General features: G+C 40.1%; 1 protein-coding gene across 4 annotated transcripts in view; it reads right to left on the reverse strand.

Moving 5' to 3' along the window:
- The window catches only part of KDM2A (lysine demethylase 2A), a 112,585-nt gene that overhangs the window by 20,345 nt on the left and 66,387 nt on the right, over nt 1-25,853 (reverse strand). For all 4 annotated transcript variants that reach the window (XM_049615739.1, XM_049615764.1, XM_049615748.1 and 1 more), the window contains 7 exons: nt 22,525-22,703; nt 15,636-15,742; nt 15,181-15,274; nt 13,844-13,997; nt 12,869-12,984; nt 7,211-7,337; nt 3,481-3,875 (listed from right to left, as the gene is read on the reverse strand). In XM_049615739.1, the coding sequence (XP_049471696.1) occupies nt 3,481-3,875; nt 7,211-7,337; nt 12,869-12,984; nt 13,844-13,997; nt 15,181-15,274; nt 15,636-15,742; nt 22,525-22,703 (1,172 nt within the window). The remainder of the gene's footprint in view (nt 1-3,480; nt 3,876-7,210; nt 7,338-12,868; nt 12,985-13,843; nt 13,998-15,180; nt 15,275-15,635; nt 15,743-22,524; nt 22,704-25,853) is intronic.

A 25,853-nucleotide genomic window follows, 5' to 3' on the forward strand; every position in this document is an offset into this window, starting at 1 on the left:
GAGAGAGAGAGAGGGAGAGAGAGAGGGAGAGAGAGAGAGAGAGAGAGAGAGAGAGAGAATATGAATGAATATGAATCAATCCCAGGCCAGCTCAATGCTCAGCGAGGAGCGTGACTTGGGACTTGATCCCTCAGACTGTGAGAACATGACCTGAGCCAAAATCACGACTTGGACACTCAACATGCTCAACAGACTGAGCCACCCAGGAGCCCCAGGTCAACAGTTTTTAATGCCCCGTTTTTTTTTTTTTTTTTTTTTTTTTATCTAATCCCCTCCCAACTTTATATTCTATTTTCTTTCTTTCTCTCTCTTTTAATTTTTAATGTTTATTTTTGAGAAAGAGAGAGAGAGAGAGAAGGAATGAACGAACATGCCTGGGGGAGGGGCAGAGAGAGAGGGAGGGAGACACAGAATCCGAAGCAGGCTCCAGATTCCGAGCTGTCAGCACAGGGCCTGACGCGGGGCTCGAACCCACGAACCCTGAGATCGTGACCTGAGCCACTCAGGTGCCCCGATCTTTCTTTAACAATGCAGAATTTAAGATTTTAGAATCTTCAAAGCCCTTTCCCCCCAACACTAAAATGGACTTTTCTTCCAGGGATATATAGCTATAGAGCGCTCATCTCTTCTGCTAGTTCTTCCTAAGAGCCACACAGGCTGCAACAAGAAACAATCCCTCTCTCTGCAGGAAGAGTAAACTCGGCTTGCTGCTGTCCTCCACTGCAGTGTAGGCTTCTATGCTACAAGCACCAAGCTCTCTAGCACTGCAGTCTCCAGCTGTGCGGTGATGGCACCTACCCAATGCACAGCTTCTTTTCTTTTGGGTGATGTTCAGATTCTCAAAGTATTCAAGCTCTATACTCACTATTATCTGAAGCTCAGATTAAATATAAATGGTCAAATGCAGGAATAATGAATCCATTTGATCTTAAGTTAAACTACCTGCATAGCTGGTATCTAAGTCTGTTGTCTTCTGCTATCAGCTGCATTTTAACTATGGTATCGGGCAAGCAAAACAAGGTGCAGACAAGCCCCTGCAGGAAGAATTCAAACACTGTCAGTCTCCTAGTCATCCTGCTGACCACTCCTTCCTCAGGCTCTGGTCTCTGTGCCACTCTGACTGAGCCCGGGGTGGCAGCCATGTTTTTCACGATTCCTGACAAACACAAGGAAGCTCTCTCTAGACACTTTTCATAATGCTAAGAGCCCTCTTTAGATACCTCTTTTTAACTCATTTCCCCCCTTCCAGCGCATACTTTTACTCTGCTTAGTATTTGACCCAAATTTTTCTACATTTTCCCCTGCCACTCTGCCTCAAGTATCTTTATTTAACAGTTATGGGAGTTTGTGTAGTTCTATTATGACACTTGACCTTGTACAGCTGACTAGTGGATTACAATAAGGCTTCCTGTAACTGGAGTCAATGGAGTCAAATCCCATAGGACTGAGAAGATAACTATTCTTTCTCATAATTCAGAAATACAGACGCCCAGGCCAAAAGACTGTGAGCTATAAACTTAGAAATCTTTCTTTTCAGGGATCCTACAGGCAAGTTAATTTAATGTTTCCTAAATGTATCTATGGAATAGCCACATAAAAAAAACTTCTGAGGAAAAAAAAAGATGTTACACTCAAACTCTCAGGAAGTATTAATAGATATGTCCTATCATAATGGAAAAGAAAAAATGTGTATGTCCTTTGCTCACTCAAGGGTGGAAAGTGAGTTTGGAATCTAGTTTGTGAGTCTGGAAAAGTATGACGAAGTTTGTTTTGCTACACATTGATCATTATAGAAATAGGACCACATTTATCTAGAACTTTGTCATTTCCTCCCCTAAATACAAGCCACGATGATGCCACCTGTCTCTTCTAGAACAAACCTTGTAAAACCAAACTGAAAAATCAACTGTTGGGGCACCTGGGTGGCTCCGTCGGCTGAGCGTCCAACTTTGGCTCAGATCATGATCTCACAGCTCGTGAGTTCGAGCCCCGTGTTGGGCTCTGTGCTGACAGCTCGGAGCCTGGAGCCCGCTTCAGGTTCTGTGTCTCCCTCTCTGTCTGTCCCTAACGCACTTGCATTCTGTCTCTTTCTCTCTCAAAAATAAACAAACATTAAAAAAAAAAAAAGTCAACTGTCCTGCTTCTATCACCATTGGAGAGGACCAATCTAACCAGGCTACCACTTTTTTAAGCCTCTTTATTTTTTCACCCTTTCACTGATGCATAAACAATAAAATACAATGTAAAAGTCTGTTGTAAAAAGAAAAACAAAAGAGAAAAAAAACAGTTCAGGTCCTATCCCAGACTTTGGAACTCTTCCTGAGGTGTTTGCAGAAGCACTTCAGACCGTAGCAGTGGCCAAGGAAAAACATGAATCAGGAATCAGGAATGGAAAAGACGTACTCAGATATTCAGCCTATATTCCTTAGGGTCACATAAAATTATTCAACATAAATTCTTCTGTGGCTTAAGATAATCTGACAGGGTTTAAAAATAAATACTTAATTACTAATTGTGAACTAGCTTTCTACTACACATTCCCAGGCCTTGCACCCAAGATGTAGTTCCAAATGATGATTTTAAAAAGAAAATTGATATTTCCAGGTTTATACTTTTTGGTGTTCATGTTAATGGTAACTTGTGAGGAAAGACTTAAAAGAACTTCCTCCAATTTAGACAGCTGAAATCTGGATTCCTTAAAAATAAGCTAATTTCTTTGAGATCAATGCATGAGGGGTGGGCTAGGCTCTGAAAATACTGATACTGGGAGACCTCTTGAAAAAGAAAAATATATAACATGAAGAAACTGGACATAGCAATAGGAGAGATTATGTCTTTTGGTTTTTTTTTTTAAATCTCTACACCCAACATGGGGCTCAAACTAACAACTCCGATATCAAGAGTTGCACACTCCAGAGACTGAGCCAGCCTGGTGCCCCAGGACAGATTATGTTTACAATGACACTTTCTCAGAAGCTGTCCCAATGTATTTAATTTTTTTTTTTTTTTTTGGTCTTAATAGTAGGTAAGTACGAAACTAAATATGCAAAGCCTATCAGCACCACCCAGCACAGCAAAGCTTCTCTCTCGTCTGCTTGGGCGGAGGTTGCTGGAGATTGCTATTGGCCACTTTTGTTCTGAAACAGGCCTCTTTATCTGAGGGTAACTTGATTAAGTAATATTTCCTAATACAAATACTTTCTTAGATTAGGCTCTTCTTTATTTTTAAAATCAGTCTGAAATCTCTGTTTTTAAGACTAAATTTAAGTCCTAACTGAACATACAGAAGTCAGTGTTTTCGCAACAGGGACTTAGCCTCGCCCTGAGAACTGAAGCACCGTGCAGCACACACAGGTAGACATGAATGTCTTTCTGAATGAGCCGCAGATTATCCAGAATTCCTGTACTTTCTCTCTCAGAACTGAGCGACTGCCTGCCCCAGCCGGACCAGTGGCTGTCATGCGACATAACCGACCTTACCTTTACGTCGGCAATAAGAGCATCTTCATCTTCTATCCCTGTGGGGACGCATTTCTTGTGCAGTGGCAGAGACTCCAACTTATCTACAAGACAGCGAAGGCCTTCAAGCTCAAAATGGGTCAGATGCACCTGCCTGTCCTTTCGGGGGCTACACTGGGGATCCCACACTTGGCCATTGTGGGAGCCCCGGCTAGAGTCAGAGGATGAGTCCCCCGACAAACTTTTCTTCAGACTTGGAAGACTTCGGCAGGTTTTGCCCAGTCCGTCATAGTCCAGGTTGACCCCGTTGGCTACGGGGCTAGTGAGGACAGAGCGCCTACTGCTCAGGCGCCTTGGTTCTCGATCCACTGCTTCCTCATCCCCATTTCCAGATTCCAACCCATTTAACTCCAAATCTGCCAGCAAGAAAAAAAATATAGTAAGAACATGCCACTTGACTGTGTGATCAACAAGAGAAACAGGTAGCATGGAAGGGGCTCTGAGGTTATAAAAAGTCAGCTGAAAATGGCTGTAAATTAGTTTCAAGCCCAAACTGAAATTTGGGATTGTGATTTCATTAACTTTTCTTCAAAAAGGCAGATATTATGAAGCATATACTTACAGTTTTTTTAATCAAGTTTATTTTGAGAGAGAGAGAGAGTGCGCACACATGCACATGTGAGTGGGGTAAGGGCAGAGAGAGAGAGAGAGGGAGAGAGAGACAGAATCCCAAACAGGTTCTCAACTGTCAGTGCCGAGCCCAATGCTGGGCTCAAACTCACAAATCTGTGAGATCATGACCTGAGATGAAATCAAGAGTTGGAGGCTTAGCTGATTGAGCCACCCAGGTGCCCCTAAAAAGCAGTTTTATTGAAAGTTTTGCCATAAAATTAAACTTTGGAATTGAATCCTGTCAATATGGCTAACAAAGTGAGTATTTCTTTTTAATTTTTTAATGTTTATTTACGTTGGGGGGGGAGGGGCAAGGGGTAGAGAGAGAGGGAGACACAGAATCCGAAGCAGGCTCCAGACTCTGAGCTGTCGGCACAGAGTCCGATGCAGGGCTCAAACTCACAAACCATGAGATCGTGACCTGAGCTGAAGTCGGATGCTTAACCGACTGAGCCACCTGGGCACCCCACACGCTAAGTATTTTTTAAAGGGAAGATTTCTGACAGTCAAAAGTTTTAGTGAAAGAAATATTGTTAAATGTGCATTGGTTCTTTGTTATGAAAGTAATACAAGAAACAGACCCTAACTATAGAGAACAAACTGATAGCTAGTTACCAAAGGGGAGGTGGGTGAGGGGATGAGTTAAAAAAGGTGATGGGGATTAAGGAGTGTGCTTTTTGAGATGAGCACCGGGTGCTATATGGAAGAGTTGAATCACTGTATCGTCCATGCATGTTAAGTAACTGGAATTTGAATAAAAAGTTAAAAAAGGGGGGGCACCCAGGTGGCTCAGTCAGTTGAGCATCTAACTTCTGCTCAGGTCATGGTCCTGTGGTTCATGGGTTTGAGCCCCGCCTTAGCCTCTGTGCTGGCAGTGCGGAGCCTGCTTGGGATTTTCTCTCTCTCCACCTCTCCCCAACTCGCACATGCTCTCTCTCAAAAATAAATAACTTAAAAAAAAATTCTTTTTTAACGTTTATTTTTGAGGAGAGAGAGACAGAGCATGAGCGGTAGAAGAGAGAGAAAGAGGGAGACACAGAATCTGAAACAGGCTCCAAGCTCTGAGCTGTCAGCAGAGCCCAATGTGGGGCTCGAACTCACGGACCGCGAGATCATGACCTGAGCTGAAGTCGGACGCTTAACCAACTGAGCCACCCAGGCGCCACCCCCCCCTTTTTAAAGAAAACTATATGGGTGGGGCACTTGGGTGGCTCAGTTGGTTAAGTGTCTGACTTTGGCTCGGGTCATGATCTCATGGTTTGTGAGTTTAAGCCCCATATTGGGCTCTCTGCTGTGAGCAGGGAGCCTGCTTTGGATCCTCTGCCCCCCACCCCCGCCCCTTCCCCACTCATGTGTGCATGCACCTGTGCACATTCTCTCTCAAAAACAAACATTAAAAATACCCTATAAAAATTAATTAGCCAATCCAAAGGGAAAAAAAGTAATGTATGTTTACTAGTAATAATTTAGAAAACATAGGGGCGCCTGGGTGGCTCAGTCAGTTAAGGTCTGACTTCAGCTCAAGTCACGATTTCACGGATCGTGGGTTCGAGCCCCGCAGCGGGCTCTGCACTGAGAGCTCAGAGCCTGCAGCCTGCTTCAGATTCTGTGTCTCCCTCTCTCTCTACCCCTTTCCCACTTTTGCATATGCTCTCTCTCTCAGAAATAAACAAACATTAAAATAATCAAAATAATCATAATTTAGAAAATATAGGATGGTGCAAAGAAGTCATCCCTTATCCCTCTGCCCTTAGATAACTCAACAACTGATGTGTATTTTCTTTCCATCTTTTTTGACACATATGTGCACGACTATAGTTGCACTGGGATTATGCTGCATACACAATTCTGTATCCTGCTTTCATGTACTCGACCATTTTTTATTTTCAAACAAGAATATAAACAACCCTCAAAGAAAAAATATATCTGGTTTAGTTTTTTTTTTCTTAATGTTTATTTATTTTTGAGAGAGAGACAGAGAGAGAGAGAGAGAGAGAGAGAGAGAGTGAGTGCACACAAGTGTGGGGACAGAGAGGGAGACAGAATCCGAAGCAGGCTCCAGGCTCATCAGCACAGAGCCTGATGCGGGGCTCGAACTCACAAACTGCGAGATCATAACCTGAGCTGAAATCGGACACTCAACTGACTGAGCCACCCAGGCGCCCCAAAAATATCTGGTTTAGATTGAAGATTCCATGAAACATATGACCACAAGATATTACAGTGTTGGCTCCTCTGCACCTTAGGGTATAAAACAGCCTAAAAATGTACAACTGAAAGTATCCTGGGGCACCTGGGTGGCTCAGTTGGTTAAGTGTCCAGCTCTTGATTTCGGCTCAGGCTATGATCTCATGGTTCCTGGGATCAAGCCCCATGTCAGGCTCCATGCTGACAGCAAAAACCCTGCTTGGGATTTTCTCTCTCCCTCTCTCTCAAAGTAAATAAACAAACATTTAAAAAAATCAAGAAAGAAAACGAAAGTACTCTTGTCTAATCACATCCACTGTTCTCAGTTTTGAAGCTGCCAATCTCAGTGAGAGTCAGGAGAAAAACAAAGTATCTTGCCATCCAATAAAATATTTCTCTTGATAGAAGTTGGGGAAACATTAAAGCATAGAGGTTAAGGATATAGATTGTAGAGTCTTACCAATCTGATTCAAACTGTACCTTCCCCACTTATTAACCGTTATTATTTCCCACTTATTAATCTCCTTGAAACTTAAATGCCACCATCTGTAAAATGAGATAATAATACCTACCCTCATCAGTAATGATTAGAATTTAATGTATATACACTGCTTAGTAAAGTGCCTGGAACACCGTAAGAGTTAGTATGATGGCATGTTCTTAGTTTTTACTTTGCCAAAGACCACTCTTTATACAATAAAACACAGCAGAAAAGTGATCATCTTTCTTAAGGAGCTAAGGTACTAACAATTCAGACAAAGAGGAGATCCAGATATTTCATTTTGCCTAATAATTCACATCTGGGTAAGAGATCAGCTGTAAACAACATTCGGCTCCAACGAATGAATTTTGTAGACCCAAGCAGGTAAGTTCACGTAGGCAGAACACTTACCCATACTGAGGGACTCTTTTTGAAATTCCTTAGTTAGGTGGGAGCGGTTGGTTATGCAGTACACGTAGCGCTCCAACACGTACCAACACATCTCATAGTAGAATGGATAGCGGAACTTATTTGGAACCTGCATGGGAACAAAACAATGAGAAAAAGCAAGCTGATAACAATTTTCAAGGAAAGAGAGTAAGACAAACTGAATCACTGCAAAGATTAACCCAGGAAAAATGCTCTCTCGTCAACCTGAAATGTAGGGTGGCAATTGGAACAAGAATCTAAGTGGATCTGACAACCTGAAAAATGTTGGTCTTGGGAAACAATCACTAGAAATTAAAAGGTATCTCAGAACCACCAAGAAGGTGTCTTGGGAAAGCATCAAAAGAAGTTGTGGGGGTGCCTGGGTTGAGCAGCCAATTCTTGGTTTTGGCTGAGGTTATGTTCCCAGGCTTGTGAGATCAAGCCCCATGTCGGGCTCTGCATTGGGCGTGGAGCCTCTTGAGATTTATTCTCTCTCCCTCTCTCCCTCCCTCCCTCCCCCCCTCCCTCCCTTTCTCTCTCTCCAATGCCTCTTCTCCCTGGCTCTCACACTCACTCTCTTAAAAAAAAAAAAAAAGTTGTGGGACAGGAAGTAAAGTGTTAGAGTAAGACACAAGACACTTGAGAAAATGGTTTCAGGGTTCTTAGGACATAAAGGCGTGCCAAGCAGTCTTGCCTTCACTACAGTTTTAACCTCAATCAGAAGACCAGGAAACAAAGAATCTAATGGAAAACAGGACATGAGCTGAAGTTATAGAAAAGTATAATTAGAGATTCATTCTCAAGCTTTGTCTAGTCTAGGACACAAGACAGTATTTTTCCCACCGTCAACTCTCAGCTTGTCTGTACAGTACTTTGTAGTCTGCCAAAAGGGCAAGTCCACAAATTAGATTACTGTTCCACATGGCCTAATCAGCCATTGTCTTTAGTTTTTTTTTTTTCATGTCCTCCAGAAGTAGCATGAAATTATTCCAGCTGAATAATAATAAAAAGAACTGCCCTTTAGATCTAGCATAGTCAAAGAAAAGGCAAATCAGCATGGATTAACCAGTAAGGAAGATCAACAATGGGGACTAACCTATATATATTTTGCCATCATCTTTTAGAGAGGACATCTTTCAAAAGGATAAGCCATACGATACTTCTAAGATTGTTCTGAATATTCAACTCCTGAGTACGTTCTCATCTCCTTTTCAAAGCTCCACGTCAGGCAGTATTCCTGAATCAAGGAAATCTGGATGCCAGGCCACTTTTAAAATCCTTCACTAGGTCATGGAGCAGGACTGTGGAATGAGGAGGTTACTTTCCTCATTGCAAGGCAGGAGAGGTATGTACCTTTCATTAGGTTTCCAATTCAGAGGAGCCAGGCTCTGAATCTCTCTCTCTCTCTAAGTAGGCTTCACGCCCAACGCAGAGCCCAACATGGAGGGCCTGAACTCACAACCCTGAGATCAAGACCTGAGCTGAGATCAAGAGTCGAATGCTTAACCAACTGAGCCACTCAGGTGCCCCTGAATCGAGGTCTCTTAAGCAACTACAGTTTTAACAACTAGAAGAGGTTTTCCTCCTTTATTTAAAAGTCAAATTGGGGGTGGCTGGCTCGCTCAGTCAGTAGAGCACACAACTCTTGATCTCAGGCCCCACATTGGGCCTAAAGCCTACTGAAAAATAAGTAAGAGCTTAAAAAAGGTCAAACTAATTTACTTTTGGTAAGGTGTGGGAGGGGGACCACAAGAATTAACAGGTACTAGATGCCCCCAAGTTAAATATAATACACGGGCCTCTCTGCTCACCTTTTACAGGTATTAACACTTTTCTGGAAGGGTCTTTATTAAAAGTTCAGGACAACCCAAAATTCTACAGCCCTTTGGGACTCTGTTGAAAGCTAATACTGACAGTAAAAAAAAAAAAGGTAATATATAGTAGATCATTAAACTTTTGATTTTTTACTTGGAACTCATCAGACTGCATTAATAACAGCCAAGATATCACATACCCAACTTGCCTCATATTTTATCTATGTTGCCAGATACTACAGAGTATATCAAGTTTCTAAGACTGGGCTAAAATTTTTTGTGGGGCAGGGAGAGAGTTTTTAAAAAATCCACCTTACAGAATTGAGCTTTTCAGTGCTACCAGTGGAATAATTATCAGCATTCAAGTTTATTTAAAGTTTATTTATTTAGAGAGGAGAGAGAGGGAGAGAGGGAGAGAGGGAGAGAGGGAGAGAGGGAGGGAGAGACAGAGAGAGAGAGAGAATGAGCGGGGGAGGAGCAGATACACAGTGGGGACAGAGAATCTGAAGCAGGCTCTGTGCTGACACCAGAGAAACCAATGTGGGGCTTGAACTCACAAACCATGAGATCATGACCTAAGCCAAAGTTGGATGCTTAACCAACTGAGCCACCCAGGTGCCCCTCAGCACTCGTGTAAATAGTATGGTATTTCCACACTGGCATGGCAAAAGAAACCAAAAACACTGTCTTAAATTTACAACACACTGCATTTTTGTAAGGTAATATATTAACTGGATACCAGCTGGTATTGGCACATAAAAGGTTGGTGTAGAAAGCAATAAAAAAATAATTGCTTTGTACATACATATGCAGGGACTCAATGAAATTTTATAGAAACACAGAGGAGTTCCTTATTGAGAATGAAAGAATTAAGCTATACTTAGGAAAAATGGAATAATATGGTGGTTAGACTGAAATTTGACATTTTTTTCATAAACAAAAAACAGTCTTAGAAAATTAGATAGGTAAATCAAGATCAGTTATTACAAGTTTAACAGTCTGTAAGAAACTCCATGTGAAGGTAAGGTACCTCATTTCACCTATGCCACTGAATATATACATATTCTCCCTTTCTTCCCTCAAACTGAGCAACTAAGTAATTAAATCACGGGTATAATACAATAGTTTTTAGCCAAAAAAGGGGAGTACTTTCTAAAAACTAATTTTCAGATTGAGTCTTACAGTAGATAAGTGGTATTACCTCAGAATAATTTGGAGTTAAATAAGAGTATTCTGTGAAATTACATAATTTTGAAACATTTTAACTTTAACTATTTTTACTATTATTATAATTTCAAACTTACTAATTATTTTTTGTAGCTTAATTACTTTTTTTAAAATGTTTGTTTACTTTCAGAGAGAGAGAAACAGACTGAGTGAGAGCAGGGAGGGTCAGAGAGAGAGGGAGATCCAGAATCCGAGGCAGGCTCCAGGCTCTATGCTGACAGCCCGACATGGGGCTCAAACCCATGATCTGTGAGATCATGACCTGAGCTGAAGTTGGATGCTCAACTGACTGAGCCACCCAGGAACCCCTCATTACTCTTAATAAGCAGAAATTTACTTTTATAAAATTTATTTTAAAAGCACTGTATCTTCTTAATTCAAGTGGGGCAATCCCTAGAACACGAACAATACCACTGTTGTGTGTAATAGCTCCTAACCAAAATAAATATTTCAAAATAGGCACCAGAATAGCTAACTGATCATGTTCACAGTAAACAGGTCAATGACTATTCCTTCTAAAAACTGTAACTTCTTCACTAATTGTGATTATTTATTTATTTTTAGGGAGAGAGCAAGCAGAGGAGGGACAGAGAAAGGAGGAGAGACGGAATCTTAAGCAGGCTCCACACTTAGCTCAGAGCCCAATGTGGGGCTCAGTCTCACTACTGTGAGGTCATGACCTCAGCCAAAATCAACAGATGCTTAGCCGACTGAGCCATCTAGGCGTCCCAAATTGTGATTTTTTTAAATTTAACTTTGCAAACTTTCAAATCTGCTAAAAAAGTTCTTTCTCTCTTTCTCTCTTTCTTTTCTTTCCTTTCTCTCTCTCTCTTTTTCTTCTTCTTTTTTTTTTTAATATTCAAGTTAGTTAACATACACTATAGTTTTGGCTTTAGGAGTAGAACCCAGTGATTCATCTCTTACATTTGACACCCAGTGCTCAGAAAAGTGCCCTCTTTAATGCCTGTCACCCATTTAACCCACCTCCCCCCCACCCACCACCCCTCCAGCAACACTCAGTCTGTTCTCTGTATTTAAGAATCTCTTTTGATTTGCCTCCCCCTGTTTTATCTTTTTTTTTTTTTTTAATCTGCCAAAAAGCTTAAGAATGCTTACAGCATTCTTCAAGATTCACCAGCTATTAACATTTCCCCACATTTGCTAATCTCTATTCACATACGTGGCTGTAATTATTATTATTAAACTTAACTTATTTATTTTGAGAGAGAGAGCATGCACAAGCAGGGGAGGAGCAGAGAGAGGACAGAAAGAATCCCAAGCAAGCGCCATGCTCAGCGCAGAGCCTGAGGAGGGGGCTCGATTTCACGAACTCTTGAGATCATGACCTGAGCCCATATTAAGAGTCAGATGCTTAACCAACTGAGTTACCCAGGTGCCCCAACATGGTTGTTGTTGTTGTTGTTATTATTATGTTGAACTACTTGAGAACAAGGTGAGAACATCATGCCTTCTAAAGGCTCTATACTCTAACTGCTGTTTAATGTCTACAACATCTATACTTTCATCATATATAATTCAGCCCTCACCAACTTGGGTTCTGCTAAAGAATTAAGCCCTGTTTCCCCAAGACATGGGTTGGCCAACAAACAGCAGCTAGTGGATTTGGTCTGCTGCCTGTTTTTCTGTGAGCTAAGAATGTTTTTACATTTTTAAATGGCTGAAAAAAACCCCTAAAATTAGAGCATTTTGGGATATGGGAAAACTATATGAAATTCAAATTTCAGTGTCCATAAATAAAATTCTATTTTATTTGAGCCATGCTCATTCGTTTAAGTATTTCACTCTCTGATCCTTTTCAGAAAAAGTTTGCCAACTCTTGCGAGGGTGTCCACCACATGTAATGAACTTTTTCTCCTATATATCTAGAATGGTATCAGCTATGTAACATCCTAGGGAAAGAAAACCAAGAGAATAAGACACACATATCATTTTCTAAAAGACTTAATTCTCTCATGGAACCCCAGCTGAGAAAAGCTGTATGCACATTTATTTATTAAGTACAGAGGCACCTGGGTGGCTCAGTCGGTTAAGTGTCCAACTCTTGATTTCGGCTCATGTCATGATCTCACAATTCTTGAAATTGAGCCTGGAGTCGGGCTCTGTAGTAACAGGGCAGAGCCTGCTTGAGATTCTCTCTCTGCCCCTCCCTTATTCTCTCTCAAAATAAATAAACATTAAAAAAGAAAAGTACAACATTTCACATGTTAGACAGTAATCAGAATAAAGATACATACATGCACTCAAAGTTGTTGACTCTTGACTTGATGAATCCCATTACACTGGGTTATTCTACAAGCATACATATTAAAAACATGGCTCAAAAGATTACCAAATGTCTATCTCTAGCCTTATAAAAATCCAAGATATCAAGAACCTCAAAGAATTAGAGTTCCCCAAAATAAGCAGGTAGATCTTGTTAAAACTTTTTTCTCAGTGTCCCTGAAATGTTAACACTGCACTTTAACTCAAAGAAAAATTTTGAAATTTTGAGATAAACTACCAGTGAATCTGTTATAACATCTGGCTTAAATGGAGTTAATCTCTTCACATCCAACTGTTACATAATACAATTACTTACCCGTGTCCGATCTTCAATGTTGTATATTTTTAATTGCATGGGGATATTGAAACTATGCAAAAAATTGCCTCCAAAGACTAATGTGTCTGTAGGAGTATACACAGCATGAATCCAGCCTAGAAGAAAGGGAATGGAGGGTAGTGACTGTAAGCACACATTACAACATGGCTCTCTCAGAGAACTAGTATAATACTCCTAGGTCCTACTTTTTACTCTGGTTGTTACTTAGTGGTTGGTCAAGTTATTTAATCTCTTGCAGCCTCAATATCCTCTATAAAAATTAAACTTTATATGGTTATTAGTAAGTATTAAATCAGAAAATGCACGTAAAGTGTTTAGCATACAGTCAGCTTAACAAATGCTGCTTCTATTTACAGGAGCACCTACTGTGAAGGTGCAGTACAAGAGCTGACATGTATTTCCATTTACTCCTCAAAACAAAATGTGACAGAGGTTTAAATATTTGACCAACAAGGTATTAGCAGGTAAACAAGTGTCAGAATTCTTCTTCTTCTTCTTTTTTTTTTTTTTTTACAAGTGTCAGAATTCTAATACAGGTCTGTGACTTCAAAATCTGTGCTGTAAATACTTATTTTGTAACTAGTGACCTCCTAAAAATTATCACTGATGCTACTACACCCCAGCCTTCATAGACATCCCTTAGAAAGTAGGTCTCTTTCACCCAGACGTTAGATACTGCCCGCTGACCAGGTCTTATCCTTAGAGATTCTGATTACCTAGACCTAATGTGCGGTCCAAATGTAGACCTTCTGTGAGAAGCCACCACTGACAATTCTGATTTTAGTGGAAAATCAGTGCCTTTTTCAAAAATCCACATTCTTACCATCTAATCCATAATGACAGGAAAGGACACTATTGTTTTCTGTCCACCCCAGCATCAACAACCACTCTTGGTGGTAATCCATTAATTCTAGTGGCTAGAGTAAACAACTAATTTTTTCCCATCTTGCTTACCTGAGGGAATGACGAAGGTATAGCCCTGCTTGAGCTCAATGCGCTGACAATCTGATACCCGGTCACCCAGAAAGATGTCTCCCTGTTTCCCTGACAGCAGCCAATTCTCGTACAGCTCCAGGTTGTGGGCTGTAGGGGGGATGAGCCAGAAGACCTGTGAGTTAAAAAACTTCAGTCTGTTAACAGCCATTGACATGACCCAGTCGTCTCCCTCAACTGATAAACAGGTACAAAGTTAAGGCCAACAGGCAGAAGAGCAACAAGCAGTCCTCCTAGCCTGCAGAACCTGACCATTTGGGAAATTCTAGAGGCCCCAAGGAAGCAGATATTTTCTGTCCTTCACTTGATGAAATGGCTTTTAGGGCTTCCCTGGAGTTTCACTGTAGAACCCAGAACCCATCCAGGACTCAGGGAGAAGAGGGACATTCAGTTTGTTACCTAGGAAGTCCCTTACTTGCCCCTGGCTGTCTGGCCTCTACAGTCCTAAGAAATACAGTAGGTACAATATCTTCTAGAGACAGGCCTAGCTTACTTTGTTCTAGGGTAGTAACCAAGACCAAAAGGACAAAACTTGAGACACCATTGAAATGGATCCAAAGCAAACAAAATGACTTTGGATTTGGAGGTATAGTTGTTCTAAATTAGGACCTCACATTTTAAAAGCATTATGTGTTTTCATTCCGGTTCTACTTTTCTCTCACAAACGCATCTACTTCTAGCAAGGGAAAAAAGGGTAACTAATAATAAGAGCGTAATACTACAAACCTCCGACATTAATCCCAGATTTCCATTCTCACACAGCATTCAGAAACAATCTGACAAGCTGGAATACAGTTCTTTACGAATGAGAATAATCTTTCAAAATCTATTCACATCCTTAGGGAGGACTTAAAGGCTTCCTCTGGCCACATTTCAGATCAATGCCTTCAAAATAGGGAAAGGTGGTTTGGATTCTAATTTGCTGATTTCATCCTGAATCTATACAAAATTTGTGTTGCCATCTACTACTTTATCGCACTTCCACGTAGAGAAATTGTCTTGTCTTCCTAAAACCACTTTCTTGTCTTCATGTGGAGAATTCTGCCTTGGGAATCTAAAAATAAGGCTGCTGAGGTTTACTAAGTAGTATGCCAATATTGGTATTATGACAGCAGACTAGAAGAATACGAATTCCTACTGAAGTCAAGCCAAAAGGGTCAACATAATCACCGTTTCTCTCTAGAATAGGGGACAATTTCCTAACAGATTCATTTCTAGGTATATGAGGCATGCATGAACTGAAGCAGAGACATATAACCAGCTTCAGATTCCAACCCCCATCCCAACTATGACCGTACCTTTCCCCCTTGATGGATGTGATACCAAACAGAGGTACCACCAAAGTCCACATGGAAGTCAGTATAGCAGCCTCGAACACTCATCAGACAGTACCTGACCCAAAAAAAAACAGCAGCCATTAGTGCACCGATGAGAAAAAGAGAGCATGCCCCACCACAATACCACACTCTCCCCTTGTGCACCCCACCTTCCACATAATCAATTCCCAGTCAGTAAGAGGAGTACAACTGCGTCATCATGTTACCAGAACGACACATTTTCTTTAAACTATGTAATTGTGGGTTATGACACCGTTATATATACTCTTCCCTCTGGAACTGTGAAATCTGTTTAAAGAATTCATCTTTTTGATCATTTAGGACACAGACCAAGGCTCCAAAGGGAGGAACCATTCCTTGCAATCACTCTGGTTTCCCGGTGATGTACCTGAGGAAATGCAGGGAAAGCCACTTACTTCTGCACTTTGGGGTACTGCATCTCCAAGATGGCATTTGTTGATTCAGTCTGACTTTCCTTCAAATGCCTCGGCCACATGTTGTCTACCCAGTCAATGAAATCCACCTTTAAAAAGAAGAAGGAAACATTTAGGATTCAATGGAAGGACTGGGATTAAAGAGAACTTTAAAGTCCAGAAAAACAGAATTTCTCAAAATACATACTGAAAGACTATAATTTAATTATAAACAAAACAAAACAATCTGTTGGTGAATCTTAGGGTCGACAGGCAAACCTTCTAGAAATAATTTTTCAATGAGAATAAAGGCTAATGGACCCGTCAACATCATAAAGATAGCACTAATCAAAATGAAGTCATTAAATAACACAGTAGTATCCCCTTTGTGTCAATACTGGTATAATCAACTGTATTTTTCTAATTCAATCAAAGGTGCTGTCTGGAAGGTACTTCTAAACTTACCAGAGATGTAACACGGTGAACTGTTAGAGCAGCTAAGACATCCAAAGTGAAGAAGAAGAAGAAGAAGAAGAAGAAGAAGAAGAAGACGACGACGAAGAAGAAGAAGACGAAGACGACGATGACAACGAAGAAGAAGAAGGAGGAGGAGGAGGAGGAGGAGGAGGAGGAGAAGAAGAAGAAGAGGAAAAAGAAACAAATCCAATAGGGATTTGTAACCCTACATGAACAATGTAGAATCTACTAGGTTAGGAATCAGAAGTTCCAGGTCTGTCATGTTTTCTCAAGATCACATGCAAGTCCCTGGAACTCATTTCTAAAATGAGGATAACTCCAAGGGATATTGTGAGGATTACATGTAAATACATGTTAAAATTTCTTGAGATAACGTTAGCAGAATTTAGTAATCTATTTTTTATTTCATTTTCATTTTACCTTTATTTTCCATCTTTAATCACTTGGTTTTTATTATCACTAACTACATGAACACAATACTTGGTCATTAAAAATACATGTGGCTAAATGTATAATTCTGTATTTTTTAAAACATATATAATTTATTGTCAAGTTAGCTAACACATAGTGTATATACAGTGTGCTCTTGGTTTCGGGGGTAGAATCCTGTGATTCATCACTTACATACAACGCCCAGTGCTCATACCAACAAGTGCCCTCTTCAATATTCATCACCCATTTCCCCCCTCCCACACCCCCTATCAACCCACGGTTTGTTCTCTGTATTTAAGAGTCTTTTATGGTTTGCCTCCCTCTCTGTTTAAAACTATTTCTTCCCCTTCCCTTCCTCCAAGGTCTTCTGTTAAGTTTCTCAAGTTCCACATATGAGTGAAAACATATGATATTTGTCTTTCTTTGACTGGCTTATTTCACTTAGCACAATACCCTCCAGTTCCAACCACGTTGTTGCAAATGGCAGGATTTCATTCTTTCTCATTGCCAAATAGTATTCCATTGTATGTATAAACCACATCTTCTTTATCCATTCATCAGTGGATGTACATTTGGGCTCTTTCCATAATTTGGTTATTGTTGAAAGTACTTCTATAAACATTGGGGTACATGTGCCCCTATGAATCAGGACTCCTGTATCTTTTGGATAAATTCCTAGTAGCACTATTGTTGGGTCGTAGGGTAGTTCTATTCTTAATTTTTTGAGGAATCTCCACACTGTTTTCCAGAGCGGCTGCACCAGTTTGCATTCCCACCAACAGTGCAAGAGGGTTCCTGTTTCTCCACATCCTTGCCAACATCTGTTGTTTCCTGAGTTGTTAATGTTAGTCACTCCGACCAGTGTGAGGTGGTATCTCAATGTGGTTTTGATTTGCATTTCCCTAATGATGAGTGATGTTGAGCATCTTTTCATGCGTCTGTTGGCCATTTGGATGTCTTCTTAGGGAAAGTGTCTATTCATGTCTTCTGCCCATTTCTTCACGGGATTACTTGTTTTTTGGGTGTTGAGTTTGGTACATTCTTTACAGATTTTGGATACTAACCCTTTATCCGATATGTTATTTGCAAATATCTTCTCCCATTCCATTGGTTGCCTTTTACTTTTGTTGATTGCTTTATTTGTAGTGCAGAAGCTTTTTAGCTTGATGAGGTCCCAACAGTTCATTTTTGCTTTTATTTCCCTTGCCTTTGGAGATGTGTCAAGCAAGAAATTGCTGCAGCTGAGGTCAAAGAGGTTGTTGCCTGTTTTCTCCTCTGGGGTTTTTGATGGTTTCCTGTCTTACATTTAGGTCTTTCATCCATTTTGAGTTTATTTTTGTGTCTGGTGTAAGCAACTGGTCCAGTTTCATTCTTCTGCATATTGCTGTCCAGTTATCCCAGCACCATTTGCTAAAGAGACTGTCTTTTTTCCACTGGATGCTCTTTCCTGCTTTGTCAAAGACTGGTTGGTCATATGTCTGTGGGTCCAATTCCGGGTTCTCTATTCTATCCCATTGGTCTATGTGTTCTTGTGACAATACCATACTGTCTTGATGATTACAGCCTTGTAGTAGAGGCTAAAGTCCAGGATTGTGATGCCTCCTGCTTTGGTTTTCTTTTTCAACATAACTTTGGCTATCCGGGGTCTTTTGTGGTTCCACACAAATTTTAGGATTGTTTGTTCTAGCTTTGAGAAGAATGCTGGTGCAATTTTGATTGGGATTGCACTGAATATGTAGAGTGCTTTGGGTAGTACTGACATTTTAACAATATTTGTTCTTCCAATCCACGAGCATGGAGTGTTTTCCCATTTCTTTGTGTCTTATTCAATTTCCTTTGTAAGTTTTCTATAGTTTTCAGCATACAGATCTTTTTCTATAGTTTTCAGCATACAGATCTTTTATATTTGGTAATCTATTTTAAATTATATGTGCTGAAAGAAGTGAAGGCAATATGAACGTATCTGCACTTTACACTGAACTGTAACATGTCCTCTACCTTCAAATGTGTGCATTACCCAACCACTGACCTCCAAGAAACAGTCTCAGGTAGATAAAATGTGAGCCAAAACATGAGTCCAGTACAGTATTGACACTACAAATAATCTAACTTAAGGCTATAAAACATACGTATACAGTAAGCTTTACAACAATACCTGTATTTAATAATTTATTTCCCTTACAATATAGATCTGGACAAATGCATACAATCTGTGCATAATGATATGAGGCAGGTGTCTAGGAAACCGTGGGAGCAAGGCTGCCAATGACATGCAAGTTGAGAGCAATGGCATGCAAGGGATCACCAATGACATGCAAGGGATCACCAATGACATGCAAGTTGAGAGCAACCATGAAGTTAACCTGTGGCTGCACTTCAAAGATTTCTGCTCAGGGAGCCAATAGTTTTAACCAAGCATCCACTGGGTCTCAAACACTGAATGAACTCCAACTTCCTTCCTTTCCCTCAAACAAAATCTACTTTCTGTTCTCTTAATGTAGTGGTCAGCACCTTCTATCTCATGGTCCTCTCCTTTGCTAACACTGTAACAGAATAATGAATAACTGTACTTGCTCAAGACAGTATAAGCTCTTATGTCCGGATGGGGAAAAGAAGGGTTAAGAACACATGGGTATTTTTTTCTCAATTTTCATTCAGAGAAAGCTGAATTTCTTTGGCCAGAATTTCTCACCTGCAGCACTGAGTCACTCATTCTGGCCTTTCATTTTTTGGTATTATTAGGTATCGTCTTGTGGTATGGGACTCATACTTTTTTCCTTCGGTTAATGTTTAGGCTCTGGGTAGGCCTTTTACTAAATGGCCTGATCCATGTGAGAGCAAGTCTCCAGAAGGGGTAATCACCAGTTTCTACCTGCTCTGCATCAATACTAGGGCCAAACTGGTAAGAAGTCCAATACCCAGGACCTAATCTATTCATATGCTGCACAAAAAAAGCTCACGGCCTTACATGAACTGATTTTCCCACCACCAAACAAATCTGCGCATTGTATATGTTACTTTCCAGCTACCTCTCAGGTACTGCTGGAATGACAGCAGAAAACAATCTCTCTCCTTACCAGAAAATCCCATTTTATGCTAATACCCCAAGAGGCACCTAAAGGTTGCCCACCTTCCTCTTCCACTGCACCTACTTTTACACATACTACTTCTTCTGCCTGGAATTCTGGTTTTCATTCCCTTTGCCTCATTTCTTTCATGTCAAGCTTAGATATCACTTCCTCCAAAGAGCTTCCCCTAGTTCTCATCCAGTTTAGGTTAGAGGGGGGTCCTTCTTCTTGCCCCCACAACACTCTATATTTATTCACTTATGATGCACTTACCATTAGTGTGGCTTATAGAAATGTCTATCCCCTGGTCTTTCTTCCCCGTGAGACTTTAAGCACTGTGAGAATGACAATGACCTTATCTTCCACAGGTCCTCTAGCACCTAGCATAGTGCTCAGCACATGGTGGGCACTTGAGCCAATAATACGCTAACTCTGAAGGTGTGAATGTCACAGAGAATAAGAGATTATGTGGTTTACGTGAAAGATTACAAGAATAAGTATATTTGTTCAAACTCATTGAAATGTATACTTAAAATGAGTATATTTTATGTCAATTATACCTCAATAAAGTTGGTTTTTAAAAAAGCATTATTGGGGTGACTAGGTGGCTCAGTTGGTTAAGCATCCACCTTTGGCTCAGGTTATGATTCCGCGGTTTGTGCGTTTGAGCCCCATGTTAGGCTCTGTGCTGACAGTTCAGAGCCTGAAGCCTTTGGATTCTGTGTCTCCCTCTCAATCTCTGCCCCTCCTCTGCTCACAATTTGTCTCTCAAAAATAAATAAATATTAAAAAAAAGAATAATAATAAAAAATAAAAATAAATAAAAAAGCATTACTGAGATATGTTAGAAAATACCTAAATAAATGGAAGCATACACTGTGGGGAGAAATACTCCAGTAAATAAATAAATAATACCCCAGCAGAATAAGCATATTATTGCTTACATAGCAAGTCATCAAAAGCTTTCCCGCTTTCAGGAAGTGACCTTGGTAATAGCTCAATCTTTCCAGTCATGTTTTAGGTCCCTAAAAAATATTGGTGCATTATTCTCTGTCCTCCAGAAAATTTCCTTTTTCTGAGCCCTTCCATAGTTCCACTCCTCCATTTAGGTCTATTATTTTTATGTTATATAATGATGGATTTTTATCATTAAAGCTAGGAACAAAAGTGAATAAATTAAGAATGTTACAAAAAAGGCTTCATGTGTGAATGACATAGTTCTAAATTTCAAGAACAGAAAAGTATGAATGTTTGACTTTTATAGCTATAATCACTTTATTTTTAAGTTGAAATTCTAACAAGATTAACAATGTTAATTTATAAGCAATATTAAAAACAATTTATAAACAAATGTTATTGTGATTCTTACATCCCTCTCTTATTATTTTAATGCACTGAACTGTACATTAAAAAAACTTTTTCTTTAAAGTAGGCTCTATATGCTCAATGTGGGGCTTGAACTCATGACCCCAAGATCAAGAGTTGCATACTCTACCAACTGAGCCAGCCAGGTGCCCTATATTCTTTATTTATTAAGTGCACCATGTTTGGCTAATAACAAGACTAAATTCTAACTGTCTTCCTATATTTCCACATGACCAAACAAATTATAATACAAAAGGATTTTTATCATTCTAAGGAGATAAAAGTTTTCTTAAGAAATTAAAAAAAAATTTTTTTTAATCTTTATTTATTTTATTTATTTATTTTTTTTTTAATTTTTTTTCAACGTTTTTTATTTATTGTTGGGACAGAGAGAGACAGAGCATGAACGGGGGAGGGGCAGAGAGAGAGGGAGACACAGAATCGGAAACAGGCTCCAGGCTCCGAGCCATCAGCCCAGAGCCTGACGCGGGGCTCGAACTCACGGACCGCGAGATCGTGACCTGGCTGAAGTCGGACGCTTAACCGACTGCGCCACCCAGGCGCCCCTAATCTTTATTTATTTTTGAGAGAGAGACAGAGTGTGAGTTGGGGAGGGGCAGAGAGAAAAGGAGACACAGAATCTGAAGCAGGCTCCAGGCTCCAAGCTGTCAGCCCAGAGCCCAACGCGAGGCTCAAACTCATGAACCGTGAGATCATGACCTGAGTTGAAGTCGGATGCTTAACCGACTGAGCCACCCAGGCGACCCTTAATAAGAAATTCTGTACTTAGCTGTAGCCATCTCCAGTAACAAGAAGCAATGACAAAAAATTACATTGTCTCTTCAGGTAATAATAGTAAAATACTAAGAACATTTTCCTGTTGGTCTGTACATATCAATGACTTAGTGATAATAACAATGCATCTTACTGGTAAGCTGAATGTAGGTGTATATATAAAATAACAATATTAGAAACAATTATAATTTTGATGCAATTAGGATAATTAAATGGAGATTGAATAAAACACTGAGATCTCGACTTTATTTATTTTTAAATGTTTATTTTTTATTTTGGGGTGTGGGATAGAGAGCAGGGGGAGGATCAGAGAGAGCAGGAAAGGGGCAGAGAGAGGGAGAGAATCCCAAGCTGGCTCTGTGCTGTCAGTGTGTAGCATGATGTGGGGTTCAATCTCACAAACAGTGAGATCATGACCTGAGCCAAAATCAAGAGTAAGAAGCTTAAATGACAGCCACCCAGGCTGAGATCTTGATTTTAAAAGAATGATTAGGGGGCACCTGAGTGACTCAGTTGGTTAAGCGTCCGACTCTTGATTTCAGCTCAGGTCATGATCTCACAGTTCATGTATCAAGCCTGGAGTCAAGCTGTGTGCTCACAGCACGGAGCCTGCTTGGGATCCTCTCCGCCTCTCTCTCTGCCCCACCCCCCACTCACTCTAATAAATAAACATAAAAAAAAAATTATAAATTCTCCCAGTATATAAACAACTCTCTTGGTGACAATGACAATGTGGAAAAAATGATCAGACTAACCGTGGAGGGCCTCTGCACCATATTCTCCAGCCTGGTGTGGCTGAACTCTAGGCTGATGACATTATAGAGTTTTTCTCGCTCCTCCTCTGGGGTCTCATAGTAGCGTGTCCACTGAGCCATGGTCATTTCAATGCCTTTCTGTGTGTTCACGTCCATGACATCCACCATGCGACGACTCCCTGCCACGAAAGATGTATCAATCATCTCTACTGAGCGGCTATTATCCTCAAATATATTAAGAATATAAAATACAAGTAGAAGGAAACAAACTATCGTTTCTTTATTCAGGGTATTCAGTAATAAGCAAGGAGAGAGCTGTCACTTAAGGTGGATAAATCAACAGAAAATCAAACCACAGAGAATGGGAAAAACAACAGGTTAATATAAAAAACCGATTCCCTATGGCATATTTCTATATGGTCAGGTAACAAATCCTATATTCAATATCTTACTCAACCCTAACAATTCTAAATGTAAGTACTAATCTCCATTTCATAGATGAAAAAATAGGTGTTAGGTAACTTGCAGGACAAGGCAGGACAAGAATCCCAGAACTCTACACCAACTCCAGAGTTAATGCTCTTACCCACTGAGCTACACTGCTTTGATGCAGTTTTAAGGATCTTATCTATCCTATACTTTGATCCACTATACAGTGATATAGTGAGTACTAGATTCATTCTGAAGCTGTCCATTCTTCTGTTTAAAAGGGTTATTTCCAAAACCTGTTAAGCATTTCTAATATAAACGTCCCTTTTCATTCATTTCACAAATATTTACTGACTGATAAAGCCACCATGAGGGACACAAAGATCTGTATCAGATTCTCAACCAACTATAACAACTACAACAAAAAGGAGAATGCATAAATTAGTAGGGAGGAAAAACAATAGCCTAATTAAAGCCAAAGATACCTAAGTTTAAATTTCAGCTCTAATAATAGTTGGGAAAGCTATTTAACTTCTCTGAACCTTAATATCTTCTTCTTTAACTTGGGAATAATATTACCTTGGAGGCCGCTGTGAAGGAAAATATTTAACACAAAGTAGGTGTCAATTAAACAGTAGTAAAAATAAAAGGAAAATTATTATTATTTTTATTATTTTTGTAACATTGGACTGACCAGAGAAGCCTTTTAGGAAAAGAAGGTGAAGAAGAGACTTTTGAGTTAGGCCTTGAAAAATAAAAAGAATTTCAACAAGAAAGATTCAACAGAGAATTCCAAGCAGAAGCAGCAGCATATGGACAATATGGAGAGGCAAGACAGCTAAAAAAGTTAAAATAATAGTGGTCAAGAAAAGGAAAGAGAATAAAAAGCTGCTGATATTAAGAATATTGTTCAGGGGCGCCTGGGTGGCTCCGTCAGTTAAGCAACTGACTTCGGCTCAGGTCATGATCTCACGGTTTGTGGGTTTGAGCCCCGCGTCGGGCTCTGTGCTGACAGCTCAGAGCCTGGGGCCTGCTTCAGATTCTGTGTCTCCCTCTCTCTCTGACCCTCCCCCGTTCATGCTCTGTCTCTGTCTCAAAAATAAATAAACGTTAAAAAAAATTAAAAAAAAAAGAATATTGTCCAATTTGTAAGAAACTAGCAAACATCTACTATATACCTGGACTTCGTGGCTATAACAACTAGTATCAAGACCTGGTCCCCTGCCTCTAAGACGTTTACAGTCTAGTCAGAGATCTGAGATAATAGTCAGGAGGACTAGAATATGGCCATAATAAAGGAGACATGGCAGAATACACATAAGATATAACTCATAATATAAGGCAATAAAGCAAACCTACCCTTTATATTTTGGAAGAAAATGCTAATGCTAAATCAAAATTGCCTTGTAATACCATTTCACACCCACTATGATAGCCATAAATTAAAAAAAAAAAAAAAGGAAAATAACAAGTGCTGGCAAGGATGCAGAAAAACTGGAACCCTCAAGACTTTGCTGGGAATAATGTAAAGTGGTGCAGCTGCTGTGAAAAACAGTTTGGTAGTTCCTCAATAAATTAAACACGGAATGACCATGTGACCCAACAACTTCACTCCTAGGTATATATCTAAAGATACAGGTGATGAAAAAGTTCTGAACTAGAAACTGATGGTGATGGTTGCACACTGTGAATAAATTTAATGCCACTGAAGTATATACTTTAAAAATTATTATAATGGTAAATTTTATGTTACTTATATTTTAGCACAATTGTTTAAAAAAACAGGGGTGCCTGGGTGGCTCAGTTGGTTGAGTGTCTGACTTCGGCTCAGGTCAAGATCTCATGGTTTGTGAGTTGGAGCCCCACATCGGGCTCTGTGCTAACAGCTCAGAGCCTGGAGCCTGCTTTGGATTCTGTGTCTCCCTTGCTCTCTGCCTCCCCCCAGCTCATTCTCTGTCTCTTTCTCTCTCAAAAATAAAAACATTTGAAAAAATAAAAATAAAAAAATAAAAGTTAATGCTTTCCTTCAAAAATGTAGATCAAAGCTGTTGGCGAGGATGCAGAGAAAGAGGAACGCTTTTGCGCTGTGGGGAATGCAAACTGGTGCAGCCACTCTGGAAACAGTATGGGGGTTCCTCACAGTATGGGGGTTCCTCAAAACATCAAAAATAGAACTACCTTACAACCCAGCAATTACACTACCAGGTGTCTATCCAAAGGATACAGGTGTGCTGTTTCGAAGGGGCACATGCACCCCAATGTTTACAGCAGCACTACTGACAATAGCCAAAGTATGGAAAAAGCCCAAATGTCCATCGATGGATGAATGGATAAAGAAGATGTTGTATATACGTACAATGGAGTATTACTTGGCAATCAAAAAGAATGAAATCTTGCCATTTGCAAGACTGCAACGTGGATGGAACCAGAGTGTATTATGCTAAGCAAATTAGTCAGAGAAAGACAAATATATGGCTTCACTCATGTGGAATTTAAGATACAAAACAGATGAACATAAGGGAAGGGAAGCAAAAATAATATAAAAACAGGGAGGGGGACAAAACATGAGACTCTTAAATATAGAGAACAGAGGGTTGCCGGAGGGCTTGTGGGAGGGGGGATGGGCTAAAATGGGTACAGGTCATTAAGGAATCTACTCCTGAAATCATTGTTGCACTATATGCTAACTTGGATGTAAATAAACAACAACAAGAAACTTATTACTGTCCTGGAGGTCTGTTAGGAAAAGAAGTCCAGTGATGGACCTATAGGTACTCAAGAAGATTTTCTGAGGTCCTCTGAGAGAGCCCTGCATTGTGAAGAATGGGAAAGCATTTTAATTACTCAACAGACTTACTGAGTGCCTACTATACTCCAGATTGCACTAGATATTAGGAAAT

Source organism: Panthera uncia, chromosome D1 (genome assembly GCF_023721935.1).
Source record: "Panthera uncia isolate 11264 chromosome D1, Puncia_PCG_1.0, whole genome shotgun sequence".
In the NCBI taxonomy this organism is placed as follows: Eukaryota; Metazoa; Chordata; class Mammalia; order Carnivora; family Felidae; genus Panthera; species Panthera uncia.